The sequence below is a fragment of the Salvelinus fontinalis genome, chromosome 5 (genome assembly GCF_029448725.1).
Source record: "Salvelinus fontinalis isolate EN_2023a chromosome 5, ASM2944872v1, whole genome shotgun sequence".
Taxonomy (NCBI): Eukaryota; Metazoa; Chordata; class Actinopteri; order Salmoniformes; family Salmonidae; genus Salvelinus; species Salvelinus fontinalis.
Window position 1 is genome coordinate 32845612 of NC_074669.1, and position 14239 is coordinate 32859850.

At 41.8% G+C, this 14239-nt stretch overlaps 1 protein-coding gene across 2 annotated transcripts in view; it reads left to right on the forward strand.

Moving 5' to 3' along the window:
* LOC129855479 (exocyst complex component 2-like) overlaps positions 1-14239 on the forward strand; it is an 87042-nt gene that overhangs the window by 22732 nt on the left and 50071 nt on the right. For both annotated transcript variants that reach the window (XM_055923192.1, XM_055923191.1), the window contains exons 2-4: positions 1017-1192; positions 7421-7597; positions 7909-8035. In XM_055923192.1, the coding sequence (XP_055779167.1) occupies positions 1075-1192; positions 7421-7597; positions 7909-8035 (422 nt within the window). In that variant the 5' untranslated portion in view covers positions 1017-1074. The remainder of the gene's footprint in view (positions 1-1016; positions 1193-7420; positions 7598-7908; positions 8036-14239) is intronic.

The window sequence follows — 14239 nt, forward strand, 5'->3', positions numbered from 1 at the left end:
TATTCCTATTCTTTATTTGAGTTTACAGACCCCCATCTCTTTACGCAACAAGCTCTTCACTAAACTTGTATAGAAAGATTTGTTCAACAAGCCTACACGTATGCTCTGAGATGCTGTTGCCACATCTGCTGCGTCACCCATGGTGCTGCGTCACCCATGGTTCCCTGGTTGCTTGTCTGCTCTGTTCCATGTGAATTCCTGCCTTGTTTGTGGGGAACGTGTTTTGGATATAGTGTTTGCAAAGCAGTTAGGTTTTTCAACCGGACCTGGCAGCAATTTATTGCCACATGTGTTAGCGAAAAATGTAAAACACCCTCATACTGGCTTTTTAGATATTCTCACATCCAATCATAACACATCTATCCCGTTTTCTATCCCGTTATCCTCTATCCTTCCTCCCTCCCGCTTTCCTCCTTTTGATAGGCTAATAGTTGCACATTTCTTTCAGAATTGTATCTGGCCTGTGTAATTTCTCTTCCACATTGGCATATCATCTACACAGGTGATTGGCGTTTTACTGTCTATGTTCTCCCTCATTACATACACATTACACGTACCTCCTCTAGGTGTTAGGCTAGGCCTAGCTATACAGTCTCATACACACATTGAGTAGGTTATGTGGATTCGATGAGAGAGCGCACGTTTATTTATCCTTCTCTCCGAGGTTTACATTCTTCCTTTCCTCCCCCTTTTTCTCTCTCTGTCTGGTCTCGGACTCGGAGCTCCTACCCTCCCCCCTTTTCTCTCTCTTGTCTGGTCTCAGACTCGGAGCTCCTACCTGCACCTTCATGTCCTCCTGTGTGTGTAGAAGTTGTAGCCTTCCTACTTAAACTCTTAGAAACCTTTTTTAGATGTATTAAATGTCTTGTAATAATACATTTATAAAGACCTGTATGTTTATAAAAAGTAATAATTCATTGTAACTGTACATTACAACTGTCTCTCTCTCCTCGTCTCCGTGTTAATAACCATTATTGTGTGTCCTCTCCTCCCGCTGCCCCTTGGTATGTTCACAGGTTGCTGACTGATTCTTCCTGTGTTCCTCCACACGTGTGACGATCAGCGTGACCTACCATGTCTCGTGTTCGCCAGCCCCCCCTGGTCACGGGCATCTCGCCCAATGAGGGCACCTCATGGACCAAGGTCACCATCCGAGGAGAGAACCTGGGCACGGGTCCCGCTGACCTCGTTGGTACGACACACACATGTATACATGAAAGCACAAACTTGCACAGACACTTAGTGTGTCTATCAAGCTGTATATGTTTCCTCCTCTTTCTAACTATCTTTTGATGCGCCACAATCAGCAAATCCGCTATATGCGCAGGGGCTGGGTGCGGATAGGAGAAAATCTTTGAAGGTCTATAGGGTGGGTGTGTCCACTGCACTTCACCTCTGGCCTTAATATTGCTACAGTAGATCGGAGGAGTGAGGTGAAAATGTTTTGGCTCTCATAGCAAAAACAAAAAGTAACATCCCATATTTGGGTACATTTTGGTTTCAAACTTAACGACCATGGAGAACCAGATGACTTGGACTAACCTGTTTGCAGACACCAATAAATGTCTCAAAATACAACACTGCCCCTTTAAGACAAAAAAAAAAGCTCTTTACCTGACTCGCTTTTCAAAGCAATTTCAAGGAAATGTACATGTTTTGTGCTCTTGTAGGAAGCAATCAGTCCCCTATTGCTGACTACAAATGATCTATAACCGGGCTAATAACTCATTAAATAGCAAAGAACATGAACAAAATGTGCACACGTGGCTACATGCAGCTCTTGCTTTGATCTCAAAACAAGCTCATCTACTCACGACCGCAGCTGTAAACACAGTCCAGTTCAAAGTAAATGGCACATATCCATATATGGCAATGATCTATTTGAATATAAGCCTACTGCAGCTCTAATTGGTTATGCCACACCGGTCTGTGTTGAGTCTTGTGCAATAGAATCATACTCCGATGCGTTCTGCCTACAACAAAATCTCTTGCATAGTTTGTTTTGTTTCTGTATGTTGCATTGAAAGTGGCTAATATTGTGTTGATTCAATCACAATTGCCACAGTAAAGGGTAACATTGATAGTGTTAACTAACAGGTACGCTCGAGCTACTGCGCGCAGCTTAGAGGGAACATTGGTCAAATTTAAATATGAGTCTTTACATGTGCCTGACAGTGAAACTGGACACTGAAATCCCGCTGATAAGTAACAACCTACATGCCGGAATCCCACACAGCCGACAACCTGGCGAAAGCCTGCGATCGGGATGGCTAGACTGGGCCCTTCATGAAAATAAACTGTCTTGTATCACCACAGACAACGGGGACAACATTGTGGCTGCAGTGAGGCAACTAAACTGGCCCTGGCTAAATTGCGCCGGCCACAATCTCCATCTCATCGTCACCAACGGCGTGAAGCCGCAAAAGCGCACGCACAGGCCGGGCTCTAGGCCTATGTAGAACCCTGGTGGGCACTTTTTGCAGATCTGGGAAAAAAAGAGGGCCCTACTGAAGGCTGAGATGGAGCTGAACCTCCCAAATCACAGCCTCATGCTGGTGAGAAATGAGCCTATTCGATGTTTAAAGAATAAGCTATGCCAGGGATGGGCAACTGGCGGGTCACAATTTTGAAGGCCCTAGGAACACACACAAAATATATATATATATATACACTGCTCAAAAAAATAAAGGGAACACTTAAACAACACAATGTAACTCCAAGTCAATCACACTTCTGTGAAATCAAACTGTCCACTTAGGAAGCAACACTGATTGACAATATATTTCACATGCTGTTGTGCAAATGGAATCGACAAAAGGTGGAAATTATAGGCAATTAGCAAGACACCCCCAATAAAGGAGTGGTTCTGCAGGTGGTGACCACAGACCACTTCTCAGTTCCTATGCTTCCTGGCTGATGTTTTGGTCACTTTTGAATGCTGGCGGTGCTTTCACTCTAGTGGTAGCATGAGACGGAGTCTACAACCCACACAAGTGGCTCAGGTAGTGCAGCTCATCCAGGATGGCACATCAATGCGAGCTGTGGCAAGAAGGTTTGCTGTGTCTGTCAGCGTAGTGTCCAGAGCATGGAGGCGCTACCAGGAGACAGGCCAGTACATCAGGAGACGTGGAGGAGGCCGTAGAAGGGCAACAACCCAGCAGCAGGACCGCTACCTCCGCCTTTGTGCAAGGAGGAGCACTGCCAGAGCCCTGCAAAATGACCTATATATATATATTTGTATTTTTATTTTATTTAACTAGGCAAGTCAGTTAAAAACACATTTTTATTTACAATGACGGCCTACACCGGCCAAACCCGGACGACCTGGGCCAATTGTCCGCCGCCCTATGGGACTCCCAATCACGGTCGGTTGTGATACAGCCTGGATTCGAAACAGGGTGTCTAGTGATGCCTCAAGCGCTGAGATGCAGTGCCTTAGACCGCTACGCCACTCTAGGGCCACTTATAGCCACTCAATTAGGCCATGTCAGCATTTTTGGGGGGGATTTGTAAATTAGTCGAGCAGCCAGCTATCTATTTTAAGTAATAATGGTTGAATTACTGCCCTGGTGCCTCCGTTGATATTTTTAGTCAGTCTCACTCATATATTATATTAAAATCTGCAACCAGCAGATTTTCCTCTCCGTCCAATGGCAAAATGAGTAGAATTGCACGAAATTAGTTGTAAAATTGCAAAATCTTCTCTCTGCCAAATGGCAAAACATGTAGAATTGCAGCAAACTTGCTTTAAAACTGCTACATAAAAAAAAAAATCTGCGCTGTTAAGAAGGGGGCTGCTAAAATGTTTTATTCGCAATGTGATGGGGGGGGTTGCTATGTGAGTACGCAGACGCACGAGCATCTGTGGCCCCTCATGATGAGTTCAGACTGTCCCCCACCCCAGCAAAGTTGCCCATCCCTGAGCTATGCTATGTTAAATTATTGTTCACGTAGAATTATGTTATTCAGATGCACTGAATAATTATTTTTTTCTCCAAACATAAGCTATTTTCATTGTGAAAATACAATTGGCTTATAGTAATGCAACATTGAATGATACCGTAGGCCCATTGTTTTTTAATAACAAAAATTAGCCTGTTTGTTTTATTCTTCCAATCAAATGTTTTCTTCCAAGGCATTGTTTAACTAGGTGGGGAACCAAACCAAAAATGGTAGAGCGGGTTTTGGAGCAAGCACCAGCCATTGATCGAGTCCTGGTCTCGCATCGTAAACATAATCACCTCATCCTAAAAGGCAGGATAAAGACATCTTGCCATCTGTTCAAGCAGCACTGAAACCTGTGGCTGACTTCACTGATGTTCTCTGGGTTGAGAGTTACGTCCCGTCTCGTCAGTGGAGCCTGTGTTCCAGTTACTGAGGGGAGATCTGCTCATGCCAGCCTCTCCAACGACCAAACACAAAGCCTCAAAAGGAAGATGTCCAGAAGATGTTCTCGAGGACAAGTACCGCCTACCGGAAATAAAATGGCTTTTATCCTTGTCTTCCCTCCTCGACCCAAGATACAAAGGGGATGATTTGAACGAGATGAGAGATGCACTCTTCAAAGAGATTGTGGAAGCAGGGGGCGACGGAGCCGGGGGTGGTGGTGCTACTGCTGCTATTGCAACTGAGGGAGATGATGACTCGAATGATGGTGCGAGTGCGCCACCGTCTGCCAAGAAAAGGAATTTAGGGGATCTCCTCCAGAAGCGAAGGGTCCAAAACACTGCCCCTGTACCCCTCAGAGTCCGTGCAGACACCGAACCTACTAACTACCTGCAGGAACAGCGTGACCCAACAGATAATCCCCTGACCTGGTGGTGAGACAACCAGACTCGCTATCCATTGATGTCGAAGCTGGCGCGCAGATGCATGTGTATTTGCGCCAGGAGCACCGCATCAGAGCGAATATTCAGCACTGTGGGGATACATTGTTAACCCTGTCCGCTTGTGCTCAAGCCGGACAAAGTCAATATGCATAGTTTGCATTTTACAAACTGTCGCCGTTTGCTATAAAATAGCAAAACATTTTATTCTATATTTATTTAATTATTTGTGTTTTATTATGCCCCTATAGATATACTGTTAATATTTGCTCTTACCTATTTATGTTGCTGCTGTTAGTGGTAATTTATGGTAGAAGCGCTAGCCTATGGCACTTTAGTAGACAAAAAAAGTTTGTGTAGACTTTCTATAATACAATGCAGGTTTTTATTGATTTATGTTAAATAAATGTCTCTTAAAAAAGAAGGTTGGGTGTCTGTGTGTCTGACAATTAATTATTCAAGAGCAAGACAGTTAGGCCCATATCTGCTAATGTTGTGCTGATAACTGTGCACATATGACACGCCAACCAAGACACCTGAAATTCCATGACCATCACAGCACTAACTCTGTTATTTAGATGTGACTTCCAACAGTCAAATCACTTCCTCGAAGATTAGCCAGTGTGTGAATTAATTGGTGCGTTTGTTTTTGACGCATACAATTATTCTGTTTGTTTATGTGAATGTTCTCACTGGTATTTGATGATGTGTGTGTGTGTGTGTGTGTGTGTGTGTGTGTGTGTGTGTGTGTGTGTGTGTGTGTGTGTGTGTGTGTGTGTGTGTGTTAGACAGAGTGTATGATAGAGAATGTGTAAGTAAGTCTGTGTGCAGTAGAGTTCATGACGTTATGACCCGTCCGCGGTTGGACTCAGTAACTCATTTACCCAGAGCCTGGCTAGAGCCTTACTAGCCTACAGTCTACCACAGAACTCACTGGACCAGTCAGCGATGGTCAGGCTCTGCTTACATTACACGGACTGTTTGTTGATGTGTATCAAATGTAATGGTGTTCATGACTTTATGAAGTGGAAAACACATTTTTATGAATCTAGATGAAATTACTTTTTGTTTCGTTTAACCGAATGAATTTAAAACACCCAAGATAACGAGTTTTAATCAACATTGGTTAAGTGAAAAAAGAAATACTATAACATTTTAGAACATCATTTAACTAAATGTGTACATTAAAATGTGATTTTATATGCTAAATCAAATTATTAGATATCTGAATCATATTGAATTGGATGCCTTTGGCAGAGATTTTTCTGCCATTGTAATCCTTGGGCAGGCCACCTAAGCATGTAAAAATAGAATAATATTGTTTTAAATACATTTTCGGCATGGAAAAACTTAAACTAAAACCAGATATAAACTATGTATGAAAGATAATAGACCTATATATTTCTTTAGTCTTTGAGAACTAAAAATCACCAAAATGAAAGCTAGGGAGTATTGGAAATTCCAAAAGCAAGAATTTAGCAGTATTGATTTTGTTATGTTTGTCCGTATGAACACATATTTAGCCATGGCAAAATGCATAGAATTGCATAAAATTTGCCTTAAAACAGCAAAATGTTGTCTCAGCTCTATGGTAAAATGTGTAGAATAAAAACACAACACTTTTTTTTTTTAAACTAAACATCTGTGGCCACAATTTTTACTTTGCAAAAGAGTAACGCTAGTGAAACAAAAATAAACTCCACTATTCCATGTCTTGTTGCTGCATTTTATGGACATAATGTATTTCAGTATACATTTATTTTAATAGAAATGTCCAACTTTTTTATATTGTCAAAATGTCACCAATTAGAATATGCCTAGAATTTCAGTGTGTTATTTTCAAGAATTAAAATCAAGACGCCCGCAAATGAAAGACATGGCCTCACACATACTGCTGTGGACTTGGCAGGCGGAGTCCTGGCCAATCATTTGGATCTATTTCTGACCACTAATGTCCCCATAGCCTAGAATTAGCCTTTTAATGTATATGTTAGATAGCAACAAAAAAAAAAGTGTTTTGTGCATATGACCAGTACAGTACAGAGGCAGGAAATGTGCTTTAATTTAATGGCCATATTATTATTATTCAGTTTGTTTCAAAGGTTATTTTTTGTATCATCTCTCACAGGCTTTTATGATGTTTGACTACACATGTCCGACACTGTCGAGTTCCATCTAGTCAGATAAATCAGAGGAAGTGGTTTTGCTCTTTTTTGCTATCTCTCGCTCTCTCTTTATTCCAGTGTTCACACTGACAAGGAGAAGGGTCAGATAGAGAGTGTAAAAGTACAGTAAATAGATATTTATTGAGCCACTTAGCATTGAAGTGACAGCACTCTGTGTGGACAGAATGATGAAGCTGTGAGAGACTCATGTCAGGGCCACCCACAGGACTGACTGGACCTGGCCTGAACTTTGACCCCAAATGACAGGTTTATTAAACTGCTGTTTGTGTCAATGTGTCATGCCTTTTCTCTCAGTGTGTCTCTTATGTTATTACTTGGCTGTTTGTCCTGTTGCTGTTAGCTCGCCTATATATTTGATTGGCCTCACTTCTCTCTCTTTCTGCTTCTCTCTCTCTCTCTCTCTCTCAGGTCTGTCCATATGTGGTCACAACTGCTTGCTGACGGCTGAGTGGATGTCGGCCAGTAAGATAGTGTGTCGTGTGGGCCCAGCCAAAGACGATAAGGGAGAGATCATCGTCACCACCAAGTCAGGAGGCCACGGCACCTCCACCGTCTCCTTCAAACTGCTCAAGGCTGAGAAGATCGGTAAGATACTCCTTCTGCCCTCGGCGACCACGGCAGTTCTAATTTAAGTCTACAAATACATCTCTCTTTGTCAATCATCAGAGGAACTCTAGAACGACTACTCCGTTGCACAAGGACAGACAATCTGCCTCAGTTTTTCCAAGCTCAGGCTACTAGGAAATAGAGTATGGAAACACACCCCAAACCCATACTCTATTGTCCTGTGTTGCTTTACAAACTGTATAGTAGCTCTGTCAGGTACTATAATTGAGTGTGTGTGATCTGGGCTGTCCTCTCAGCGATGATGTGTTTCCTGTGTGTCTGTGCTGTAGGTATCCTGGACCAGTCTGCTGTGTGGGTGGATGAGATGAACTATTACGACATGAGAACCGACCGCTACAAAGGCATCTCCCCCCTCTCCCTACGACCCAGCAATCCGCTAGGCATCGACTTTGACAAGTAGGGACACACACACACATACATACATACACACACATGCTTAAGTCATTGAGTCTAACAAACAAACAGTCCCCATGTGGAGATGTTTGAAATGTTATGCCAACACAGCAATGGCTACAACTGGCTTTAACCGCTGCACAAAGGCACTGGAAACACCATAATTGTGTTTAAAGGAGAGGGAAGGAAAGAAGAGAGGAATGAGTTGAAACGAAAGAGTTGAAAAGTAAGATTGCAAGCCACTACACATGGCCTGAAAGGAAGGAGAAAGAAGAGAGGAAAAATTGGAGTAGAAAGATTGCAAGCCACCACACATGGCCATAGCAGGCAGGTCGTATGGTGTGGCTTCTGCCTCCCACGCGACTGGCAGGGAATGCACAGTCTGTAATGAAATGTTTAGTTTGTATAGTTTAGTTCTGGTATATCTGTGCTCTAGGCCCTCTGATGTTTGTTTGGTTTAGAGGGGCCAGGGGATCCAGGTGGCAAGTGATCGCTCGTGGACAGGGAGGAGAGCCCCTGACTGGGCTGCAAACCCTCCGTGTCCAGGGTCACTTTCCTGGGCCTGCTGGTAGGCTACTACAACCCTTACATCACAGTCAGTTAGCTCTAACTAAGAAACCGTACGGTCTTCTCTTCATGTTATAACCGCATAGTACAGTAAACACTCTCGAAAATGGCCACACGCAAACATACACAGTACACAATACACAAACACATCACATTAATGAATGTAGCCAATTTAGTTTTTTTCCACTTTATTTTGTGAGATTCTTCCCGGCGACTCCGGGAATGCTTGCCTTCTATGCAGAGTTGCAAAGAAAAAGCCATATCTCAGACTGGCAAATAAAAATAAAAGATTAAGATGGGCAAAAGAACACAGATACTGGACAGAGGAACTCTGCCTAGAAGGCCAGCATCCCGGAGTCGCCTCTTCACTGCTGACTTTGAAACTGGTGTTTTGCGGGTACTATTTAATGAAGCTGCCAGTTGAGGACTTGTGAGAGACGTCTGTTTCTCAAACTAGACACTCTAATGTACTTGTCCTCTTGCTCAGTTGTGCACCGGGGCCTCCCACTCCTCTTTCTATTCTGGTTAGCCCCAGTTTGCGCTGTTCTGTGAAGGGAGTAGGACACAGCGTTGTATGAGATCTTCAGTTTCTTGACAATTTCTTGCATGGAATGGCCTTCATTTCTCAGAACAAGAATAGACTGACGAGTTTCAGAAGAAAGGTCTTTGTTTCTGGCCATTTTGAGCCTGTAATCGAACCCACAAATGCTGATGCTTCAGATACTCAACTAGTCTAAAGAAGGCCAGTTTTATTGCTTCTTTAATCAGAACAACAGTTTTTGCTAAATGGTTTTCTAATGATCAATTAGCCTTTTAAAATGATAAACTTGGATTAGCTAACACAACGTGCCATTGGGACACAGGAGTGATGGTTGCTGATAATGAGCCTCTGTACGCCTATGTAGATATTCCATAAAGATTCAGCTGTTTCCAGCTACAATATTCATTTACAACATTAGCAATGTCTACACTTTATTTCTGATCAATTTTACGTTATTTTAATGGACAAAAAAATAGCTTTTCTTTAAAAAACCAGGACATTTTTAAGTGACTCCAAACTTTTGAACGGTGGTGTATATGCAAATAAAAGTGTTAATCTCCCTAAGTCTGAGGGTGGTTTAAAACTTCCAGACCTGGAATTGTATCAACTCGCCACCAAAGGCTTTTACTTGCGACATATTTGGGACGGCAGGTAGCCTAGTGGTTAGAGTGTTGGCCAGTAACCGAAAGGTTGCTAGATCGAATCCCCGAGCTGACAAGGTAAAAATCTGTCATTCTGCCCCTGAACAAGGCAGTTAACCCACTATTCCTGGGCCGTCATTGTAAATAAGAATTTGTTCTTAACTGAGTTAAATAAAGGTTAAGTCAGTTTTTTTTTTAAATTTTGTTTAATGCACTAAGGTGGAAAAATGGGTGCATATTGAAAATGCGCATGCACTTCCCCAGAATCTTTTTACGTGTTTATTTTCAAAGCATTAAGCTAAGAACATTAACCACTTCATAGTTAAGAACACTATAACAATATGGAAGACAATTAAACGCATTCTACAAGTACCAATAATTTACCATATTCCCATTACCATATTCCATATTACCATATACCACAATCCTTGGAAAGCTTTTCAGAATTCACCGATATATTAGCCCACATGTAAAACTAAAGGCATAGAAACTGTAAATGGCTTGGTAATAGGAAATGCCATTATTTCCATTACAAAATAAAAAAGCCATTTTGGACTGACTAATGTAGACATTTTCAAATACATGCAAATTTAAAAGTTTTTATATCACAAAATGTTGATTTTAAGTCTAAGACATCAGAGCAATGTTGAGGGAATCCTATTTGAGTCAGAAAAGGGTATAACTATGATAAGTAAGATATATACAAAACCTTGCAGAGAGAGCCTATCCAACTGACAATCTGTTAGAAAAAATATATAAACTATTGGAACCAAGACTTAAAAATAACTGATATTGGCACATGATGGAGGGTGTGCTGGAACATAACTAAGGAAATTACAGTTAACTAAAATGTACGTTTAATCCAGTATAAACAAATGTATATTTATTATACAAGAGACAAAATTCACAAATTTTAGTCGTATTAAGTGTGATTCAATAATTCATGCCTTCTAGGAGTGCTATAAATTCAAAAAGTAATGGGTGGACTTAGAAATTTGGCTGTCAAAAGTTTTACAATGTAAATGAACTTTTAGCCTGTCTATCTGCATACTTCAAGACATGGCATATGAGGGTGCGTTGAGATACCAAACGGGTTGGACCATACTTTTCTTGTCAATCATTTTGAAAAATGTCTACTTAACTGGAAATCAAATTATCCTCCATTTGTTAAGAACGTGGAAGAATCAAATGCATTATTACTTCAATATTGAAAAGGTGTGGGTGACAGAGGAAAAGCAGAATAGCTCAATTTGAGGCCATATGGCATAGTCTTACAATCACTGGAGATAGAAGCAGTAGGAACATGTGGGTTTGGGCAGGTTTGGTATCGTTGATGTTTGGGTCTGTCTGTTTTTCTTTTGTCTATATGATTATATTGTTTGAAAAAGTATTTTTTTAAAGGAAGTCCTCTTGTTGGTCTGCGAAACAATTCATGGTTATGTCATCAACGTGTTCCTTTTTATTTTGGTCCGCATGCTACAGAGTAACAAACGCCGTCCTAGCACCGTCCAAGCCGCGATGCTCGAGTGATCATTTCCGGAGTCAGGACTGTAACTGCTTATTTTGAGTTAGCCTACTGAACTTGAGCAGAGTTTCTCTCAGCGTATACGTATGTGCTTCCTGTCCGTCTGTGTAGAGCAGAGCAGCAGAGCCGATACATGTTAAAGCAGGCTTTGATACTTTGCCAGCTTTGGAGGTGAGGGAATAACTGAAGAGACTGAGAAAGTTCTCTTTTACTCTCTCTCAATCTCTCTCTCTGTTTCTCTCTCACTCTCTTTCGAGATACATATGTACAGTTGAAGTCGGAAGTTTACATACACCTTAGCCAAATACATTTAAACTCAGTTCTTCACAATTCCTGACATTTAATCCTAGTAAAAATTCCCTGTCTTAGGTCAGTTAGGATCACCACTTTATTTTAATAATGTGAAATGTCAGAATAATAGTAGAGAATTATTTATTTCTGCTTTTATTTCTTTCATCACATTCCCAGTGGGTCAGAAGTTTACATACACTGAATTAGTATTTGGTAGCATTGCCTTTAAATTGTTTAACTTGGGTCAAATGTTTTGGGTAGCCTTCCACAAGCTTCCCACAATAAGTTGGGTGAAATTTGGCCAATTCCTCCTGCCATATCTGGTGTAACTGAGTCAGGTTTGTAGGCCTCCGTGCTCGCACACACCTTTTCATTTCTGCCCACAAATTTTCTATAGAATTGAGGTCAGGGCTTTGTGATGGCCACTCCAATACCTTGAATTTGTTGTCCTTAAGCCATTTTGCCACAACTTTGGAAGAATGCTTGGGGTCATTGTCCATTTGGAAGACCCATTTGCAACTAAGCTTTAACTTCCTGACTGATGTCTTGAGATGTTGCTTCAATATATCCACACAATTTTCCACCCTCATGATGTCATCTATTTTGTGAAGTGCACCAGTCCCTCCTGCAGCGAAGCACCACCACAACATGATGCTGCCACCCCTGTGCTTCACGGTTGGGATGGTGTTCTTCGGCTTGCAAGCCTCACCCTTTTTCCTCCAAACATAACGATGGTCATTATGGCCAAACAGTTCTATTTTTGTGTCATCAGACCAGAGGACACTTCTCCGAAAAGTATGACCTTCGTCCTCATGTGCACTTGCAAACCGTAGTCTGGCTTTTTTTATGGCGGTTTTGGATCAGTGGCTTCTTCCTTGCTGTGCGGCCTTTCAGGTTATGTCAATATAGGACTCATTTTACTGTGGATATAAATACTTTTGTACCTGTTTCCTCCAGCATCTTCACAGGGTGCTTTGCTGTTGTTCTGGGATTGATTTGCTCTTTTCACACCACAGTACATTCATCTCTAGGAGACAGAACGCGCCTCCTTCCTGAGCGGTATGACGGCTGCGTGGTCTCATGGTGTTTATACTTGCATACTATTGTTTGTACAGATGAACGTGGTACCTTCAGGCGTTTGGAAATTGCTCCCAAGGATGAACCAGACTTGTGGAGGTCTACAAAAAAAATGTTCTGAAGTCTTGGATGATTTCTTTTGATTTTCCCATGATGTCAAGCAGAGGCACTGAGTTTGAAGGTGGGCCTTGAAATACATCCACAGGTACTCCTCCAATTGACTCAAATGATGTCAATTAGCCTATCAGAAGCTTCTAAAGCCATGACATAATTTCCTGTAATTTTGCAAGCTGTTTAAAAGCACAGTCAATTTAGAGTATGTAAACTTCCGACCCACTGGAATTGTGATACAGTGAATTATAAGTGAAATAATCTGTTTGTAAACAATTGTTGGAAAAATTGCTTGTGTCATGCATAAAGTAGATGTCCTAATCGACTTGCCAAAACTATGGTTTGTCAACAAGAAAATTGTGGAGTGGTTGAAAAACGAGTGTGTGTAAACTTCCGGCTTCAACTGTATAAATGTAATATGCCACATAGCAGACGCTTTGTAAAGCGCCAAACAGTGCGGTGAGTACATTTTTAATAAGTGTGTACATGGTCTAGGAAGTCAGTCCACAACCTGTGCATTGCTAGCGAAACACTCCGTTACTCCGTTACTGAGCCACACCGTTACCAGAAGCAGCACGAGCACTTTCAGACGGAAGGGTTTCGAGAGGTTAATTGACGTTAACCTTTCATGGTGATCAAACTTGCAGTTTCACCCTCCCTCTCTTTCTCCCACTTCTTTCCCATGACAACCCATCTTTACCGATCAGCACTGAGATAGTTCTGCTCTGTGGCGTGTGTGTGTGTGCTTGTGTTGTGCATGTGTGTGTATTTATCCCCTCGGGGCTCAGTGTGTTCCAGTACAGTAGAGGCTGGGTGGGCGGTGGGTTTCATTTTAGAGTTTAGTTTGTGTAGCCCACGGGTCATTACCACAGATCAAACCTTCCTAACAACTTCTGGGTCCTCCAGGGGCGCCCAGGCGTCACACACTGCTCTTCCCATGCCCAGGCCTTCCTCTTTGGGCACGGCCTGGCCTCACGCTGACCCCGCTGGAGGACTTTATACCAACACGTCAAGTTACCTTTCACCTTATTACATTATAGAATGAAGTTCTTGTTGTTTTGTATAATGTAACTGGTGAATGTTCTTTCTTATTTGAGTAACTATGTACAGTTGTAAGCGTTCCCTCTAATTCAGTGTTGATGTAGATTGTTCAAGCTCCAGCTTTATTGTCAAAGAGGGAAATGGGTTTTGCAGCATAATAATACATGCCTTTTAGCACACACTTAACTGAAAGTGACTTTTTTATTTTTATTTTTTTATTTCACCTTTATTTAACCAGGTAGGCTAGTTGAGAACAAGTTCTCAACAAGTTCTCATTTGCAACTGCGACCTGGCCAAGATAAAGCATAGCAGTGTGAACGGACAACAACACAGAGTTACACATGGAGTAAACAATAAACAAGTCAATAACATGCATGCATACATCCATTTTACATATTGGTGGCCCCGAGATT